This window comes from Parambassis ranga, chromosome 9 (assembly GCF_900634625.1).
Source record: "Parambassis ranga chromosome 9, fParRan2.1, whole genome shotgun sequence".
Lineage (NCBI taxonomy): Eukaryota > Metazoa > Chordata > Actinopteri > Ambassidae > Parambassis > Parambassis ranga.
This window is the reverse complement of record NC_041030.1, coordinates 21463332-21484068: the sequence shown is the minus strand read 5'-3', so window position 1 is coordinate 21484068 and position 20737 is coordinate 21463332. Positions and strand designations below refer to the sequence as shown.

At 45.3% G+C, this 20737-nt stretch overlaps 1 protein-coding gene across 5 annotated transcripts in view; it reads right to left on the bottom strand.

The window, feature by feature from the left end:
- wdfy3 (WD repeat and FYVE domain containing 3) overlaps window positions 1–20737 on the bottom strand; it is a 56158-nt gene that overhangs the window by 16695 nt on the left and 18726 nt on the right. For 3 of the 5 annotated variants that reach the window (XM_028413307.1, XM_028413310.1, XM_028413309.1), the window contains 21 exons: window positions 20438–20624; window positions 20198–20364; window positions 18724–19203; window positions 18470–18580; window positions 17312–17505; window positions 15597–15868; window positions 15093–15290; window positions 12336–12525; window positions 12018–12232; window positions 10753–10865; window positions 9421–9658; window positions 7128–7228; window positions 4451–4669; window positions 4015–4199; window positions 2949–3180; window positions 2686–2846; window positions 1110–1221; window positions 836–1026; window positions 568–720; window positions 345–418; window positions 76–237 (listed from right to left, as the gene is read on the bottom strand). In XM_028413307.1, coding sequence (XP_028269108.1) covers window positions 76–237; window positions 345–418; window positions 568–720; window positions 836–1026; window positions 1110–1221; window positions 2686–2846; window positions 2949–3180; window positions 4015–4199; window positions 4451–4669; window positions 7128–7228; window positions 9421–9658; window positions 10753–10865; window positions 12018–12232; window positions 12336–12525; window positions 15093–15290; window positions 15597–15868; window positions 17312–17505; window positions 18470–18580; window positions 18724–19203; window positions 20198–20364; window positions 20438–20624 — 3955 coding nt within the window. The remainder of the gene's footprint in view (window positions 1–75; window positions 238–344; window positions 419–567; window positions 721–835; window positions 1027–1109; window positions 1222–2685; window positions 2847–2948; window positions 3181–4014; window positions 4200–4450; window positions 4670–7127; window positions 7229–9420; window positions 9659–10752; window positions 10866–12017; window positions 12233–12335; window positions 12526–15092; window positions 15291–15596; window positions 15869–17311; window positions 17506–18469; window positions 18581–18723; window positions 19204–20197; window positions 20365–20437; window positions 20625–20737) is intronic. The other 2 variants (XM_028413311.1, XM_028413308.1) reach the window with 1 other exon arrangement.

Genomic DNA, 20737 nt, shown 5'->3' with positions numbered 1-20737 from the left:
GAGGTTAAAAATAACTTTAGTCTAATTTCCCTTCTGTTCTGTGGTTCAGGATACTGATGATGAATGTCTGCTTACCGCAGCAGGTCATACGGGTTGGGGAAGCCTTGAAGCAGCAGGCTGAGCACGTTGCTGATGGCGGCCACAGTGGGCTGTGACAGGGAGGTATCCCTCAGGGTCAGCAGAAGTCTTGGGATCAGCTGAAACTCCCTCAGTAGTTTGGCATTTTTGGCAGCCTCACTGTTCGATACAGTAAGTGGAACACACGGTTACATCAGAGTCTTTGACTTCAAAAGGACAAAAAAAAATCATCTTTTGTTTGGGAAAATTAACTTTTTGAGACTCGCCTGGATTCTGTCAGCAGTTCAATGAAATGTTCAAAAAGAGACAGATGGAGCTCGTAGGGAGCGTGGAGCCAGACCTGAGGAGCAGAAAGAGAAGAATGAGCTGTAAAAAGACGGCATCCTGACACAGAGGGTTTATTACAGCTACAGCAGCAGGGCAAAACATTTCGATTTAGTCATGGTGATCAGTACATCCAAACATACACCTATAGCTCTCAATAGTCACCTCAAAGTCACAGAGGAGGTCCTGGAACGCAGTGGAGTTAGGAATGATGGAGGTCTCATGGCCGCTGTCGACTGTTCCCACCAGAGAGAAGGTGAGGTGGAGAATGTGACTGTTGAGCAGCGAGCGCTTCTTCTTCAGCAGCATGGCTAGAAGCTGAAGGAGACAACGACACTCTTTTGAGCAACACATATTTCTGTGCATTTAGGTCACAGCACACCACCAACACACAGAACACCCTGTTTACAGCTGCAGAGCTGTGCCTCCTCACCTGGTAGCCTTTGATGCGCTCCATCTCCTTACTGGCCAGCGGGTTGCTTTTCACAACACACACTAAAGCTTTCACTGCAGCATACAGCCCCTCCACATCTGACGCCATAGCAACAAGGCCCAAGATGGCCGCTGCCCCTCCCACATATTGAAGGTTGGTGGCAACAGGTTTGGGCACAAACGCACGAACACCTAAAAGGGTTAATAAGAGGTATTCAGTGAGCTTCTGTGGATCTAAGACTTTTAGACGGGGATCGTGTCCACACTTGGTGTACCTAAATATCCAATCACAGCGGCTCCAATGGTTCGTGCTGGTCCGTTGAGGTGGCCGGCAGCGTTGTGAATCAGCTTGACTGGAGTGGCGTTTTCATGAGAGGACACAGCAAGCTGAAAAGAAGGAGGAGGAGGATGTTAAATACAGAAATGAACTTTTTGTGGCTGGAGTGGCCACCGTCATTCCTGTCAAGGAACCAATCATTTGTGCTGGACATGTGAGAAAATGGAGGGGAAATTTGTTCTGGCTGTGTCCGTCCATCCTGGGCTGTAGGCCTAGATGCGTCTGAGACAATTTTTGCTCTTTGTCGACCACAGAAGAGGTTTGGTTGGCTTTACTTAAGCGTTTTTTTTCAATGACCTAGAAAAGGGAATGTACCAGTTCAAAATATATTTCACACAAAAAAAGCTACAACAGGTTCTGTAGATGCCTGCAAAGCTGGATTGGACCACTGCAGCAGTACCATGCACTATGTACCATTCCCTGTGATGTAACGGTCAATTTAGCAAGTTAAAAAGGTGATTAATACTGTAGTATTTTTAGTTTTGCCTAAAAAAGAGGAGATAATGTGGAGGTGTATTTTGTAATTGCTGGTGGAATAAACGGAGCCCTTCTGTTCTGCTGCAGCAGAAACGCTGTGTGTGCACTTCTTTCCTGTGAGTCGCTGTGGGCCGAGGTTTATAACACGGAGAGCCGAGCAGGCTGGGAAATAACTTGACAGGTGTGGGCAAAGATAAGGATGGAGAGGGAGCTCAAGCCTCACACACACACACACACATTACTGGTAGTGGATGGTAGGATGGTGCATTTGATATTCTAAAAGCATATATAAGTATGTGTGTGTGTGAGAATAATTATTCCCGTAGCAGACTATACAATATTTTCTGTGCAAGAATGAAATTGACCTTTGCTGTCCTGTATGTAGGCCTGCATGAGTGTGTGTGTGCATGCGTATATTTAGAGTGTGAGCAACAGAACATTTGACATTTATTATTTAAGCTGTAAATCTTTTTCCACCACAGACTTTGCACATTTGCTTACCGCGTGCACATCATCATGCTGCTCTTTCTTTTTTCAGTCGGTTACATCAGACATAAATGACGTAACATTAGTATTAGAGTCACCTGAACACGTCAGCAACCAAAAAGGAACTGCTGAGATGTTTCAGCTGCAGAAATGAGCCGGCTGACGCAGTTAACTTTTAACTGAAACATGCCAGCTTAAAGGTTGTGTGCTGTCTTCAGAGCCCCACCTTCAGGTGGTCGTTAATCTCCAGAGCATCAACTGAAACGCTCAGTGTTCATACAGCCTCCTCCAAACAAGATTAACTCCACAATAAAGTGAGCATAACATAAACACAGCCTCCTAAAAGGAACTTTGCCCCTCCAAAACGGAACACAAAGAATATATAGCAACAACAAGTCAGCACCCCAAAAATGACAGCGCCACCAAGGGTACAGAAAGATAATTACAACCCAATAAATCACCTCATCAACACATTTGGCTTCAACAATAAATCTAAAAATAATAAATGTAAAGCAATAATATTTTTCCATAATGAAAGCATATGTTCTGACCTGTTTGGCGATGGCTTTGCTGTCCAGTTTGTTGTAGACTTTTCTGATTTTGGCCACAGTAAGAGTGGAGACAGAGAGTGCATAGAGACTGAAAGACACCTTCTCCTCTGGTACCAGAGCCACGGGGGAGGCAGGTGCTACCTCTGTCTTGGAGTCTTTACCTGACAGAAAGGGAGGAGAATGAGTATAAAACAAGGGGAGATGTGTGTGTAGATAAATGCAGGACCCCTCCAGTGGAAGGCGAGGACAGGAGGACCACTCACAGGGCAGGTAGACGGCCTGAAAGCTGCCTACATAGTTGGGTCCCAATTCAAAAATGGCAGCGACACTAGTGGCAGGCAAAACCTCCTCCAGGAAATGGCTGGACCCCAGACGCCACACCAGACTGGAGAGCTGGCGCTGTGCAGGCGGCGTCCCCACGTACCCGTAAACGGTGCTCACCACAGGAGGGTTGGTGGAGCCAGAGCCACCTGGAGCACTGTGGATGTAGTGGAGCTGCAGAAGAAGAGGAGGAGAAGAGGTAAAGGATTCAAATTCCTGCTGTAGACACTAAAACGTCACTTTCATATTAGAAAACCTTGTAAAACATGAGCTGCACAGTGCATCTTTCATCAGTTTGAGCACTTATTAATGGAAGCCACCCGTGTTGAAACTCTGCTCAGTTCTATTAGAGCACCCAAGAGACCTTTGGACAAAAACCTGTTCACAACACACAACCACAAGTGCACAGACACATAAGAAGACACATGACCAGCTCGCTTCCTGTAGGTGGACCTCAGTAGGAAATGAAACTACTGTTATCAGTGTCGCTGAGAGGAAGCTGTGATTGTGGTCTGAGCCGGTTTGCTGCTCCGCTGCCTGATCTCAGGGGGGAATCTAAAGTCAGTAAAAACCACAAACCACATCACAGCCTGCTGCAGGCTGCTTTTACACACATGTTTTGCTGCGCTGCTTCTTTTTCAAGCTAATAATGTTCAAAAACACTGCTGTTAATCAATAATATTTTATCACCATCCACAGGCCTCTGTCGCTTTATATAGCAGCTCTCTTTAATAATAGATATGACTGAACGTGAGAGGATAATGATGATACTCTGTATATTTCTATCCACACATCCATCTGCATTAACGATAGTAGCAGATTATTACAATGGGCATTTTTCACGCATGTAAATATTTAATAGACTAAACGATTAACCATTATAATAAAGAGTAAAAAAGACATTTATTCCTTATTAATAGTTTTTAAAACTGAAAAACAGATCAGTGGACATTTACAAATTATACTCCAGAAACCTTTTCATCAAACAGTCCCTAATTTTGATTTTACCTTGACAGTGTTGATGAGCTGACCATCGATGTAGAGCGTGGCCATGCTGTTCTTCAGCATGCCTTTACTCATGACGAGCACCAGGTGGTGCCACTGGCCCTCAGCGATCAGCTCGCCACAGCGGAACCGAGCGCAGCACGGCAGGATCTCATAGAAGGAGGCTTCCTCGCTGGACTCATCCGCTGCTTGATGAGAGATGGTGGGGGAGGCCGAGGGAGGCAGAGAGGGGGACATCAATAAGTCAGAGGGCTTCAGTCTATGTAAATACATTCACTCAGGGTGACTGACGCAAATCCCAGAAGAGGAGGCTGCTACAGAATTAGCATATTTCTCCCACCTGCACTTTTAAGACTGTATAATCAAGGTCATAGTGTTATTAAGAATATATTTTAATATTTGTTTAATATATATGATATAAAACTACGTCTGCACTCACAGTAAGTCTGCAGCAGCTCCTCCTTGGTGGAGACGGTGAGCGAGCGGTCTTTGGTTGACAGCACCACAGCCAGGCAGACGTAGTGCTGCTCTGAGGAGGTGGCCCGGCGGACGATGGTCAGCAGCCGCACGGGGTGGGCCTGAGGAGCAGCACTGAAACGCTCCACGCAGAACCAGGTGGAGTAGCTCAGGCCTGACGGAGGAGGGAACAAGCGCTCACCTGGAGGAGAATGAAGGAGAGGAGAGGAAGGTTTCCTTATTAGAATTATATCCATGCAGTGATGCATCCAGATTTGTAATGGAACACAGTCTGACCACTACAAGGCTCCGTATCTCAGTGTTGGTTCTGCAGCTCTAAGCTGGACACACCATTTCTCCCAATGCTGCCTTCAGGACCCACGCTGGCTTTACACCAGCTGGTGTCCAAAGGGACAATTTCTGTTGTTGTTATAATCTCTCTCCCATTTTCTTAGTTAAAATGGTAGTATGACTGATTAAAAAACTTATTTAAAAAGAATGATGCTGATGTCATCAGTGTCTACAAAGGTCAGATACATCAGCTGACTGTTTTAAAAAAAGGAAGCTGGAGGCCTATGATCTTCCTGAAGGCAGCAGCGTGCACCGTCTCCTTACAAGGGAACAATTAAAAAGAGGCTGACATCACACCACTTCTTCTTTTCTTCTGCCAGTCAACCTTTATTTTCGGCTTCTAAATGCCTTTTGCACAGGTCTGTAACCTCTAACCATACACATATACTAAAGTAAATTTGATCATATTTATTCATACATTGCTTCTAATAATCAGACACAACTGCAGAAACAGTGATTGTGTAAAATAGATTTAAATGTCTTGTGCTACTATAAAAATGTTTTTCATAAAGTAACAAGATGGTGGACGATGCTATCAAAACAGGGATGACTCTGTCCTTAAACACCTGACAGGCTGTGTGCTCAGAGATGAGGCTGTCACTCAACAGGTTACATTTAAACTGTTTATATTAAAGCTGCAAAGTGGGAAATAATGAAAACCTGCTGCAGCAACAGCTCGGATAATGTGCTGGAAACTGCCTTTCTTATGTGTTACCAGGTGGAATGAAGAGATTTGATGAATGAGCCTCTATATGATGTCATCCACAGATATGGGTCAGATAGGAGGAGGAGAGGAGGGGGAAACCGAGGAAGGAGAGAAGAGGGAATCGAAATAAATGAGGTGAGGGAGACAGAGGGGGGAGGAAGTGATAAAGGGGATAGATAGATAGATTCAGGGTGAGGAATAAGAGCAAGAAGTGAGCGGAAGAAAAAGGATTGGAGACTGAGATAAGGACAGAGAAAAGGGAAATTGTGAGTGACAGGAAGAAATGAGGGAGGGGAACAGAGGAGATCTATAAATAGAGTGGGATGACTGGCTGGAGAAGACAAGAGGAGAGCAGTGTGGGGTGAATGAGTGCAGAGGGAGCACATGAATAGGTACAGATGGAGGAACGATAGTCATGTATGAGGAGGAAAGGGGAGAGGAGGGGAGGGGAGTCTTGCTGTGCTTCAGCACTAAATGATGCTATCACTAGACATTCAACCATGATGATACATAATCATTAGGGGTGGGACGGTTCAGGAAAAAATCCGAACCGCTCGGTACACGTGTTTTGGTTCGGGGTGCGTGTTCTGTTTTGTTCTGGACATGCGCATCAAGTAATACAGGGAGGCGTTTTTACCACAGCATGGAGACGGGTGTTGGCAACTTGGCGTCTCTCTCGCTACATTTGGTGACTTTCCAAACTATCAAAAGCAACTACTGACACTCTGGTGATCATTCTGCAGTCAGGCTACTGTCCTTGACAAGCAGCGACCGTGAGCTCCTCCCCCGCCTCTGTAGCTTCACGCAGCAGGTTCAGCTGCAGGCGGAGCAGAGAGACCCACAGCACTCTGCGTCCAATCGTGCGCAAAGCTGCCGAAGGTCCCGTCAATGCTTACAGAGCGGGATGTAAATAGCATATTTAAATGGCAAAAATAAAAATAAAACCACGGATATCAGCACCGTTAGCATTGCATAGCTTGGCGTAGTCATAGAGTTCAGTCTATCCAACTAGCATGTCATGAGCAACGGTGGCAAACAACACAAGTTCTCTGTCCGACGGTGGGAGTATGTGCGCACACGTGTCTGTGTTTGTGTGTCTCTGTGTTTGTGTTTGTCTGTGTACACACATCGGGCCTCTGTGCGCAGACAGAAATGACACGCTGCCGTGCAAATAAGATAAATAACATGAGCTGTTTGTTCAATAAAGGAACAAGGTGTAGACCTGTTCTATAGGAAAGCTTTTCTTAAATGGCTTCTGTTATGATCTGGTGCTATATAGAAATGAAAAAGAAATGAAATTGACTTGACCTGATATAATGAAAACGTTCTTTGTATTAATTATTTTACCTGTTTTTCTTGACAGATGAAATATAACTTTCAAAAGCTTTATGTTATAAATGCTCAGAACAGTAACAACAGTGCGAAGTTGCGAACATAACCAGAGCTACGGTAGTTTGAACATAGTATGGCGACAGCTCCGTTTTAGCAGGGTTAACCTTTTAGGCTCCGCTGAGAGTTAAACCCCCAAGCTTAACCCTGCTGCTGACCATATATACTACAGAATCCAAATCCAGTATCATTCAGCATAGTGAGCTCTTCTTACCTGTGCCCATCCCGCTCAGCACTGCTCCGTCACCAACACCTGAAGCGTTGGTGTTATTGGTGGGGGCATTGTGGGGCGCCAGGCTGGGCAGAAACAGGCACCTGCACGAGACAAGATGGAGGACAGATTAATGACTGCAGTCAGAGGAAACAGAACGGGTCACCGCTTTACAGCATGCGTGCAGTTATTGTGAGATTTGGAGCATGTCTGGCTCCATCCCTGAGATCAACTATTAGACAAACTCACCCCAACCTACAAAAAGCTGTGTGTGGTAATTCATTCACAGCTTGGTGTTACAATATGGAAATTTCAACTGCCTAAGGATTAATTATGGATGAGGACAGAGGTGGGATGAAAGCACATTTTCTAAAGGAATCTGCTCCCACTCATTCAGCTGCTTCTTCTTCTTGCATTTATGTTTATGTTGGTGCTGATAATATTCCAATTAATTTCCAAAAAAACTGTTTGATATCCTCAGTAAAACCTTGAGCTGTAAACGAGTCTCATGTTGTCGTCTCATTTTTCAAGGACCTTTCCAGCAGAGAGAGGGAGGCTGGCAGTCAGTCCACAGATTTAGAATTGTCCTCGTGAGTGTGTGTTGTGTTTTGCTGACTCACTGCCTCCCCTCACTGAAGGAACTATTTCCTTCCCTCTAATCACCCAGTGGGGTTATCTTTGTTGAGAGAAGACTCGACAGAGACTCAAAATTAATGTTCAGAAGTCACAATGAGGGTACAAATCATGTGATATATGGTGAAACGGACATGGGAAACCCAATGGTCACTCTCTACTATACATGTCAAGGTCTAGGCAGGACTACTACCAGGACTAAATTAACTCCCGTAGAGGCTCTTATAATAAGGTTTGCATTTTCTTTCCTCTTCCTGTTTTTCCTCCTGCTGGACAGGAAGGTCAGAGGTCAGGGTTTACGTCAGGACAGCGTCCCTGAAGCTGGCAGGGGTCCAATGTGTTTTTCGAGGACATTTCTCAAGGACAGGCACACTGCTCAGGTCCTCTGTTTAAACAGTCTGTCACCACCCGGCTGCTTCCCCCCACACATAGAGCAGTCCTTTCCCCTGTTACTAATCACCTCCTATTTCCATTCAGTGTTTTTTTTGTTATTAAATCTACCCTTCTACCCTGATCCTTTCAGATTGATGGAATCTTCCTCATCCCTTGTGGGTTGTGAGATGGCTGGCTGGGTGAGAGTGCACTCATGTGTTTGGGTGTGTGTAAGCATGTTGTGCTTGTGTTATGATAGAGAGTGTGCATGTGTGTGTGTGAGATTCCTAATAGCAGCAGGGACATCAATATTTCATGCTGACAGATGGGAGAGAAAGGAGGGGTGGTGTGTGTGAGAGTGTGTGTGTGTGTCTCCACTCCTGTGTTTATGCTGAGCAGAAAGTGGGACAGTGCCTCTTTGCCAGTGTGCTGCTGCTGCTGCTGCTGTGTTTTCAGGAGAAACTCCATGTTCTATTCTGAGGTGACTGCTGTGACGAGTCAGACAGATCTTACGTCTGAAGGAATCGGGGGAGCTAAGAAGTGGTGCGACAGAAAATGGGCTTATCGACAGTGTGAGGGAAATCTAATCCAAGCCATTTCATCTGAATAAACTCATGGATGCTTGTAGATATTGATAAAAATCTGTAAAATAAACAAAATTCTCAGGTTAACATAGACACACGTGTTCAATCAAGCTAATGACCTTTGTTTTTTTCTGTATCCTTGCACATATTAATGAAGAATGTATCATTAATTGTTGTTTACTGTGTGTCAGTGTAACATGGGTTAAAACTGTCAAGGTTACATCTTTTCCACTGACCCCCACACTAACATATGACACAGGCCACAGGGAGCAGCAGACCCTGTCAGCAGCAGCAGCAGCAGCACAAAGAGCGGCAGAGGGTGTCGTATGATATAAAAGGCGTAAAATAAGCCTATTTGTATGCGCAGCTCCACAACTGGAGGCGGATCACAGTCTCCTGCTGAGACAGTTGCAGGTGCTGCTAAGAAGGGAACACACACACCCACACACACACACAACCTGTTTCATTGGAGAGAAAAATAATGCAGCACCCCAAGGTGTGTGTCACTGCTGAAGAAAATCGAAGCGTGAAAATAAAAGATTTAGAGAAATGTGGTTTAAAAATGGCTTCCATCTGTTGCTCTGACAGTATTTTCAAAATATAATGAAGGTGGGCGAACCTCAAATAAAAACATCTGAATGCTAATGGGACACATTGAGGAAACCTGTCACAAATAGATGAGCAACAAATGAAACAGAGACACTGACCCAAAGCCCTCCAGCGAGGTGTCGAACTCCACGAACGCAGGTGTGACGGCTGATCCGTGCAGGCGAATGTCATGGGGCGTTGTCATGGACACCAGGCACTTGACTCGGGTGAGGGGCACGGTGCTTCCCTCGGCTGAGCGCACCAGGCTGCGGCTGATGCGGTATTGACCGTTGTCCTCCGCTGGCGTGGCAAAGACGCTGTCCGGGCCAAAGCCTTCCATGGACATGGTCATACTGTCTGTGAGGTCAGGAAGAACGGTTCAGAGTCACAATATGCAGTTTAGAACTTCAGTCATTTCTGCTCAGATTTAGATTTCTACATCATCAAACGGCATGAAAGCTGATTTCAGACACACTGAGCAGGACTGAGCAGAATTAAACTGTGATTTGGCAGCATTCCATCAAGTGTGCATGTATATTATCCCAGAAGGAGCGGTAAAAATTGATTCTTTTATTTGTTAAGACTCAGCAGATGTGACAAAGACCAATTAGATGAAAGCCAGAATTACAACTCTCATCAATGGCGGCTAATAAAAACGACTCCTCTGTCTCACAGGGTACGACAGCAGCGTGTGTTCTAACAGTGGCTGCTTATAAAGAGCAGTAATTAGTAGGGACTTAATATCCATTCTCAGCTGGGGGGGCCGAGACACAATAAGTAATTAAGATGCACTGAGGAGGCCAGAAAATTACAAACATTACCAGCTGTTAGTAGAAAACAAACCATTTTGCATTAGACTCACAGTAGTAAGCCAATCTGTGTGTAGACTGGGACTTCACACCTCAGCTGAATGCACATGTATTCTACATACACACTTCATGAGATGCTGCTCTTTACACCACCCCACGCCCTTCTACCCCTGTCTGGTTCAGATCAGTTCCACTGGAAATGAAAGGCTCACAGAACACCCATCCTCTGCAAGGAACCCGATGCCACTTTTTTCAGCTTTTAGTACAAGATGAAAGTTTCTCCCAGGGGGACGCTTGTGTCACTGTGGCAGATGGGAAAGCTCCCAAATGACGTTAGCATTTCATAGCTGCACAGGAGGAGCGCTGTGGACAGTTTCCCTTAATTCTCAGCTATTAAAAGGCGACAGCCACTCCTATGTTAGTTAGGTTTTTTGCCTGTGAGGGCAAAAAACTACCAGTAAAACGGTAGAAAAACATCCCTCAAAATACTGTGAAGACATGAATACTCCATAATAAAATGATCCATACTTTTATACTGTAAAGGTAAAATAGTAATAATAATAATAATAAGTTGTCTGTGTCCGTCAGCCATGAAGAATTCCCCTGAGGCTACTACTACAGTGAGCAGAGTTATCATCTTACTTCTCATCTCGGCATCGTAGCCAAGAGAACTTGGTTTATGGACCCGGTACTGCTTCAGTAGCTTCTTGTCCCAGGCACCACAGTTCAGAGGGTTCCCAAGACGCAAGAACTCCCTGAAGGAGGAGGAAAGATTACAAAGATGTCAACAATGAAAACACAATCGACACAGAGGTGGAGGAGGGAATGTCTGAAACAGAGAGAGAGGCCTTTAAATGTAAATGTTATTATTAAAGCGTAATGCAGACAGAATGACAGCGCGATGTGTTACACCGGAGGCCGACTTCTCCTCCACAGATTTGGTTAACAACATTTTTCAGTCTGTTTCGAACTGGCATGTAAGTGACTGAATGTAAAAAGGTCCCAGTGATGATTCGTGTCAGTTGACGGCAGCTGGAACCAGATAACTTATAGGGAAACACACCAAAGAGAGACAGACTCTGCAGCTCCAAGAGCAGAAGGATTATGGAGGCAAAGTGACAGAAGAAGAAGACTGACAGCTCAGGGGGGAGGTGGGGGGTGGATAGGAAACAGATTGACAGATACATTTACCTCCAGCATAATTACGAGAGGGAGAGAATATCAGCCAGGCAGGCCGCATTTACATATGAAAACAACCAGCCATGTGCATGTCAAATAACTTTCCCCCGACTATTCCTCAATGCTGACCTTCCATCTCACTTAAGCGGTGGGAAGTCAAGCGGGAAATGAGAATCGCTCAGTTTTGCCTGAATATATGGCACAATGAAACCTGCCATCACAGCCTGAACATTAGCATACGGAAAAACTGATACCAGCCTTCCAAGAAAATTCAGCAAGAATTCAAATACTTTTTCTTCACAATGTTGTTTACTTAAAACAGCATCTTCTTTTATACTCGTACTCCTTCACATTACAGAGAGAGAAATTCACTAAAGGTGGATTTTGGAGGATTCGTTGAGTCACACTGGGGTTAAGGTTAAGGATAAGCCTCTTTGATACATTAGTTCAGTGTTTCCCAACCTTTTTTGAGCCACGGTGCATATTTTACATGTAAAAAAATCCCATTGGATAATTTCCCACGGCACACCTGGTGATCTCTAGTGGCACACTGGTTGAGAAACACTTCAATAGTTACATTACGAGCTTTATTTAAACCCAAGACAGTGATGGAGAGAGTGGTGGCACGCATGCCAACATGGTCAAATGTCGTTGGATTAATGAGGAGCAGTGTGTCTGGAAGGGACTTTATGGCTTTATGCTTCATTAAACTATCATAAATGCAGTACCTGAGGGCCATCGGCTGCAGGGCCTGCGAGGCCAGCCTCTCAAACATCCTCTGCAGCGGTGGGTGCAGTGGGTGGTCTTCGTCACCCAGGGCCTGACTACAACGCTGCAACAGCCGCTGATGGAGGCAGGCTTCGCACAGCACCTGCTGGTTCCTCTCACTGTTCACCAAGAGCTGGAGGATGTTGGCCACCGCCAGCTGCAGGTCGAGAGCATGCTGGAGGGAGAAGGGAGGAAGAACAGGAGACGTCACATGACAAAAAAAAATATCTGTAAGCTTCACCAGATTCTGACAGGAAGTGTATTTCCTGCTTCCTAACCTCTGGCTGGCTGTCGGAGCAGACGGAGGGAAGCAGGTCCAGCATGGCCAGGATGGCACCCGGGTGGATGACCACCATGTCAGACGCAGATGAGGAGGAAGCCGGATGGGAGGGGTTAGATATATGGAGCTTCAGGTCGGTCAAGGCTTTGACTGGAGCTGGGGGCCCCGATGTACCATAGTAGCCATGTCTGGGAGCACGAGGAGAGACACCGGCGTCAACACACAAAATGTTTCACAGTGAAAGTTAGTTTTCTTTCTGAGCCACTGGAGCGACTGTGCACACACGGTATCCAACACTTCTTTAACTTTACTTAGGAGTCAGCAGTCCTCAAGAAATCAAGGTTTCAGTGTCTACAATTTGATCAGGATCACAAACCCCCCCCTCCGGCATGCAAACAGCAGAGTGCTAGAGATCTGCCTGGGCATGCGGCCGGGTAATTAGGTAAAATAGGCATGTTGTTGCTGCGATGCAAATTACAGAGCGGCAATCCCCCCTCAGGGGAGAGGCAGAGCTGAAAAGGCTGGAGTCAGCGTAAAGTGCTGGAGGGGTGGGATGTGGGGCGTCTTCATGTTCACAGCAGCTGCTGGAAATGGTTTTTTAGTATATTCAGATTCTAAATTATTATCTTCTGCCAGAGTTATAGTTATTTTTCCCCAATGTCATGCAGGCTAAATGTTACGATCATCTGTGGAACAGAATGACTTTTTACCCAGTTAACAGAAATGATTTTTAAAAGACAACTGCAAAAATACGTTCTGTAAATGTGTGTGAATTCTGGGTATACATAATGATGAGAAGTATCTTGGCATTTGTAGTTTTTTCCACAGGAAATGAGAAGTCATTTCCTTGCTGCTCCCGTAACACAGGAACCCATCTGGCTCAGAGTTGACACAGTCTGAGTCGGAGTCGGCCAAATTCTCCTCTATAAAATGCCGAAATTGATCTGGACGAAAAATAAATAATGACTGCCTCAACCTCTCCATCTTGATTGGTCGACATAAAGCTACTCGTGCTAACTTTTAGTCTAAAACGCCATTTTTTTCAAGCCCTCTCTGTCACTGCCTTAATCATGATGATCACAGCATTGTTTGATGCAATTTGCACATCACAAAATCCTGCTACTCTATTCAAGACAAAGCTCATAATGCAAGCTGCCTTTTAGATCCTGAGACATTTTTAAAAAGAGATTAAATCAAACTACACACAACCTTTGCAATTCTTGTAAATCAAACCTCTCTCAGATTTTTATGGGTCTGATAGAAGCTTGAGTGCAGTGTTACACAACAACACACGGGAAGCGACTGCAACGCTATCACATCTTCAAAGAACGAACCCAAACAAGGACGAAGGCCCCGTAGTAATTGTCAAATTAACTTTGCTTCATGAATATTCAGCTGCATTGGATATAATCCCGAGTGCTCAGGAGGAGAGAGGAGACACTTTCACGTTTCACCTTGACAGCTATTAAAGCTCACTACGGTGCATTTTAAATAAAAATTCAAAGAGCAGAGACTGTTCTGAGGCAGAGGAGAAAAGAAGAAAGGAGGGGGAGGAGTAAAAGAGTGAGGGGGAGGAATGTGATGTGAAGAAAAACGCCTGCCTAAGAATGAACTTGTCTACTTTTATACCAGAACCTGTGGGAAAGTGCTGAATCTGTGGAGGAGACAACAAATCTCTTAGCCTTTCAGTGCTTTGTCGCTTTAAGAGTCTCCAGTTTCAGGCAATGGAGGAAGCATGTTTAATCCGTGACACCGCTAAATGCTGCTGTAACACTACATGACAGTGAAGCTGAGGGTTAACAAGACAGGAAGGGATGAAGGTGAGAAAAGTGGCAGAGCGCTGTAGCTACCTCTTCCTGGCGAGCGCCGGCGTGCCCCACGGGGAGGGCAGCGAGGTCTCATGAGTCAGGCAGGGAGGCATCTGCTCTGCACGACTGCATGGCAGCGCACACACCACAAGCATGCACCCCAAACAAACAAGAGCACAGGTACACACACACACACACACACACAGCCGTGCAGACGGGCCAGGCCGAAGATGAACAGCCAGACAGCACCAGAGGTTAGAGGAAGAAAAAAGGAGAAGGAGAGAAAGCAAGGAAAGAAGTTGTTAGTGGAAGGATGACAGAGAAAACAGGTTCAGAGCTCCAGCTGGGCCACATGCACATAACATGTGTGGTCATAGGTTTATTGCACTTTTAATAACATCAGCGATGCACACATGCAGAGGCCAGATTGGTGCAAATATTTAAAAAGTCTGTCTTGTTTCACTTTCTCACTGCATTTCTTAATATTTGACGAACGTCAGAGTATGGCAGTGTGACAGCTCTGCCCGGCTGTGCCGCTTACTCACAGCCACAGTGAACTTTCTTCTTAAATGTCGTTAATCTTTCAGCTACGCGTGTCTCAAGTGAACAGAAGCTGTGACTGTACAGGCTGAGATAAACACAGCTGTGGGCCAGCGTCACACATTCAGTGCACAAAGAGACACCTGACTGTTCTTCTTCTCCCATTATATCAGACCCACTCAATAAAACAGAACAGAGGTTTTATTAAGAACATGTTACAGTAGAAAAAAAGGTAGAAACATGTGGCTGCAATCTGCTGGACTCAGACTAGAGGTTTCTCAGCCTCACGACAGAGAACCAACTCGAGATGCATCTGGCTTCTAACTCACACCAAACTTTGGACATAATATTTGTTATTGTCTAAAACTAAAGCAGTTTTATTGTAGAGTGGTCTGTAATTCCCTCACCTGTCAAAGGAGTCGGTGGCCATCTTGTACAGGTAGATGAAGAGCTTGCTGCAGTGTTTGAGCGTGGGACAGACGCTGTCTCCTGCACAGCCTCCGGGTGCAGCCTCATCCTCCAGCAGCCTCTGGAAAGGCTGAGCATTGGAGGGGAACACACCGGTGGGACCCAATTTCTTAAGGTCTGAGAAGCAACCCAGCAGCCTGGAAGAACGGAGGCAAAGTGGTCAGTATTAGGAAAAGCTTCAGCCTTCAAGAACACGGTGTTTCTCGGACTTTGACAGGAAGAGCACTGGAGATGATCAAACTCTTCAGTTTCACCTGACTACCTGTCCTGAGCTATTAGACCACCAGAGTGTGGTCATCCAAAGAGTGCGGTTCACCTATATAATTCCTAAAACCCGATTTTTACAAGCAACAGTTCAGTTTAGGAGAAAGACACGGTGAGTCACATAGAATAAGGCAGAACACAGACGATCCAATCGATTCATTCGATTCGGTGGACCTCACCTCACAGCGTCAGCCAGCTTCTCGTACTGGATCTCTGTGCGGAAGAAGTGCGAGTTGGCCGGTTCGTAGCGCATGGCGGCAGTGAGCGTGCAGAAGACGGTGTGCAGGAGCTCGAACACTTGATTCTGGTTGACCCGCTCCCAGCCGTGTCGCGGCGGCTGGCACAGCGAGCGCTCCATGGCCACCAGCAGCGAGGTGACGTACACGAAGCCGCCCACCTTGCGGAACACCGTCCGCGTGCGGTGACTCTCCCGCAGCACCGCTAACAAAGACTGAGGAGGAAGCAGAGTGATTATTAAAAAGCTGCAGGGGCCAAATGTATTCACATTTCTTTGATGTTTATGTGTTTATGTTTGCACTCTTTTCCATTCACTTATTTTACATGCTACTCGATTATTCCCCCCGTGTTTTGATTTCTCATCTCTTTTGGCGTTTGTCACATTATCCACTCATACATCTCTATTCATCAACTCATGTTTTTCCTCATTCCTCTTCTGCAGTGACATATTTATGAGCCCCTCAGGGTTTCTTTGCCTCAGTAAACTGACGCGATTTTTTCCAAGTAATTTGCAAGTAACATACCCTGCAAACCAAAAACATCAGACAGTAACCTAGATATGAGTCTGGGGACCTAAAAACAGCCTGAGAACATGGAGTGACTGTGACAGCAAAGTTTTTAATTGGCAACTGGAAGCAGAGGGGGAAAAAAACATGACGGGCAACATATGAAGCTTTTGAAGTGCAGGATCCGTGTCAGCAGCAGTGGGAATGACGGGGCTAAAACATGCTTAAGACCATGTCTAAAACCCACACATATATTTATCAGAAAATGTGTCACTATACAATATCACAGCAGCATTTATGTATCATTCAGTGAATAAGTGGGACATCTGGGATCGGGTTAAATGACGTCTCCCACTGGATGGACGGTGAATAAAAGAGAAGTAACAACAGTGACATGTTGCAGCACTGAGCCAGCTGTTTCCTGCTGCTCTAGAATACTGCACCACTCAGCACACACTGTTAAACACATCCTGTTCTCCATGTTGGGCACACTAAGTTAATAAAAAAATGGAGGTTTGGGGTGTGAACTTTACCAGCAGCCATGTGGAGGCCTTGAGGACTGGAGCCTCCGGCGATGCAACAGCAAGCATTTAATGGACGCTTAGCTTTAAGATCTGTTTGTGTATCAGCAGATCAGCAGTGTGTCACGATAAAGAGGAAGAAAAAGGGATTTTGGTTTAGCGATTGTGATTTTTTTTTTTTTGCCTGATAATTAAAATCCCAGATTACTGAAATAGGAGAAAATGCTGGGGGGTTAATCCAGCTGAAGCCTTCAGACAGCATGAAAATTACCCTGTCTGAAAATGCAATTATGCTTCAGAAAATGAGCCACACTCTCATCCTGTGTGTGCGTGTGTCCCTTTATGTGCACCTAAGTCTGAGAGCTCCTGGACTAAAGCAATTATTCTATGCAGGGCTTCAAATGCATATTGATTTTGAAAATTACAGACTCTGCTTTCCACGACGTTCTCACTGAAATTCACTGACAGGGTTTGTTGGAGTGGACATCATTTTGCTTAGCTCTCTCATGGCAGCATATATCAATGTATTATTTTACAAAAATGATCTTATTCTGACGCTAGGAATCAAATAATATAGATCCAATTACTGTTTATATACATTAAAAATTGAAATAAATGAGAATGAGTTACCCTCAGTATGTCTGTCTTTAGCTGCAGTTCACTGGACGGTGCGGAGTGCATGAGGCCCAGCAGCGTTCCCATGTCATCGTCACCGCTGGGCGACAGGACGAGCTGCTGGATGATGAGCAGCGCGTGTTCCCGACACTGCCGGTACTTCACGATGTTGTGAACGCAGCGAGCGCCGCCAAACTCCCTGAACAGTGCTGGGACACAAATGAGAAAACAAAAAAAGAAACAGGACTTAAGTCTTTGATAACCATAAAGCCAGGTATAATGAATAAACTACTACAAATAACTTAGCTAATACAAAATACTGACACTTTGCAGTTAACCCTCTAAAAATGGTTCAAAAAGAGAAGATACAGATATTTTTGTATCTAACTTTCTGGGGTTTGTGTTTTAGAATTCATCATTTGTAAATAAAACCATTCACAAATGCAATATTGACACAAAACAGCGCCTCAAATTAGGATTACTGGTTGCTTGAAGCAGACTTGACTGTGGCTGCCACTTTGACCTGCTACAACCCCATAATTGGGGAAATTCTTTCCACTCGTGTGCACATTTCAAGCCTCTCCACATAAAACTGCAGGCAGAGAGCTTCAAGTGTAACATGTAAATGTGATCAATGTGCTACAAACCACACACATCATCGTGTCTCTATGACGAAAGCAACCAGTCATCATCAAGGTCAGTGACAGCTCTGAGCTGCCTGTTGGTTGTAATCGTGACTCATCACATTTGTACAGCTGACTGATGTGGGAGGAGAGGGAGGCTTCGGAAAACGTAATAAGATACTCTATTGATCCCCGGAGGAAAATTCTCTTTCCTCTCCATCTCAACAAAAAGGTCAGAGGTCACAACACTCAGCAGCTCCTGCTATTTCTATTCAAGGTAAAAGTGGACACAAATAATTAAAGCTGTTGTTGTCACTATTGTCGTCACTGTTAAATATGTAAACTGTTTATAATGTATATATCTTTTATTGGTAGCCTATTTTATATTGTATATATCTTTTTCCTAACTTATCCCTTGCTGTCTGTATGCCGTTGCAAAAATGCAATTTCCCCATTGTGGGACTAATAAAGGTTTCTTAATCTTAATCTTAAACATAATAAAAGAAAAATATCCTGCAACACCCTTTTTAAAGTGTGTGTGTGTGTTTACCTGCATTAGTGTTAGTGGTGTTGGAGCCCTGCAGGAGCACAGTCAGGGTTTCCATCACCAGCCAGGCCAACTGCTTCTGCTCCTCGGCTACTGTGTTGTTTTTGCAGTCGGCTAAATACAGAAGAGGAAGCAAACACAGTAGAGATGATCAGAATAAACACACATACTGAGAAAACAGATGATAAGCTGAATTTGATTTTGACGTGTTTTAATGGCTGTTATTTGTGATCACAAAGAATCAAGAAACCTCTCACCTTGGTCATTGTTGTGTGGTTGCTGTTGTGAGGCTGGATCTTTGAGTAAGGCAGCGTATTTGTGCAGCAGGTTAACCAGCACCTCCAGCAGGCCGACCTCCCTCAGCACGTCGCTGAACACCGGGTCGTGCCTGGCCAGCTTCAGCAGCGTGCGGACGGCCGTGATGCTGCAGGCGTGCGACGTGCTGGATTTGAGCAGCACGCTGACGCTGAACAGCTCCTTGCACGGCACGTAGTTAAGGCTGAAGACCACAAACTCCAGCAGCTCAAAGTACTTGGCCTGGGCCTCGGGGAGCTTGGCTACGCGCTCGGCAAACTGCGACAGGGTGTGCTGCGACTCCAGGATGAAGTAATTGGCCGGCTCTGCTGCGTAGATGTTTCCAATGGCATCCAGCAGCATACACGCCAGGCGGCTTGTTTTGGCGCGCAAGAAGGCATTTTGGAGCACAGCAAAAGCCTGAATATTACGCACGGTGTGGCCTGGAATAAAAGACAAGCAGCAGAAGAGGGAAGGGAGTGTTTATTACAATGAGGAAAAAAATAAGAAACACCAAAAATGGCTGCCAGAACTAGCAAAAACAAAGAAGTAATGCTGTTTGTATAAGGTCACGATCGATAAATATAACCTATGACCTACACTCCACACATAATCTAACTTCCATTTTGGGTTAAGTAGCTAACGCATGAACACATTGGAGCCACACAAGTATACTGAAATGTGTAATCACACACATTGAAACACACGCTGCGCTTAAGTGAATGTGGCAGGTTAATCAGGCGTGTAAGCGGACCCTCATACTACGATGGCTGCTGGTAATGACTTTTCACGCAGCTGGACCTGTCATTAGGTGTGTGTTTGGTTGTGTATGGTGGATAGGCTGCACTGTGTTAGTGCCGGGGTGGGGGGGGGTGTATGAGGTTGGAAAGCTGACAATGTGTTTGTTGTGAAGGTTGCTGCACAGCAAGCAGACTGGTGACGGGCTGAGTGTCAACTATACAGTGACTGCAAGTGTACAATCATGTGTGTGAGACAACAGAAGGTGATGAGGAGCATTTACAGAGGTGCAGACCACTAAAGCATTTTTTGACTCTAAGGAGCCCATTTGTATTCGAGAGACTTGTGGCATTTTGTGTCCTGTAGTGTGACAGGCGGCAGAGTTGCCATGGTATCTGTCAACAGGTTAAGCTTACTGGGATCAGCCAAGCATCAAAGTCATTTCAGGGATTAAGATCTGGCAGGGAGATACAGCAGCTGGGGTCTACATGAAGACTTTTCCTCACTTGTTTCAGTTTTTTTTTGGCCACACAAAGTGTGTATAGGCTTAAGATTTATTGTCAACGTTCCTTTTTTTGAAAAGGCAACAGAATACTACGCTGATCAAGATCTCAGACAGCCGACTGAAAATCTTCCTCTCCAAAAGGAAAGTTTCCGACTAGCTCTATTTGTTCACCAGACAACTGTATGTCACCATACCTTTACCAGAAGGCTGTGGGAGAACGAATCCAGGCAGCAGGAAGGGAGCTCCAGTTGTCAGGCCGGCAGGTTTCAGCTCAGTCACCCCATACGTGCACAGACAGGTGACCAGGTTTACCAGGTCCTTCAATGCATCTTTTGATTCATCCTCCTTGGCCTGTTCCAGTCTGGATACAGAGCAAGATGTTGTATTAAAGCCCATAAACGATACTCAAAAACAAGCAAAAGACTGAGCTGTACCTGAGCATGAGGTCACAGAGGAAGGTGTAACCCTGACACATGCGGAAATCGTCCAGCAAGGTCTGTGAGACATCGCTGGAGTCTTTGAGGAAGCAGGAGAGGCCAGCAAACATCTCAACGATCTCCAACGGGGAGAGATCGTCTGACTGCTGCATGTTCTGCACACATGTGGCCAGGCATTCCTTTTCTGTGACCGGGGGGACGGACAGAAGGTGAACCAGAAGGAATGGAAATGATTAGGTTTATCAGCTCAAGGCCTATTTTTATCATGGACAGGAAGAGACTATCAGGTGGACACAA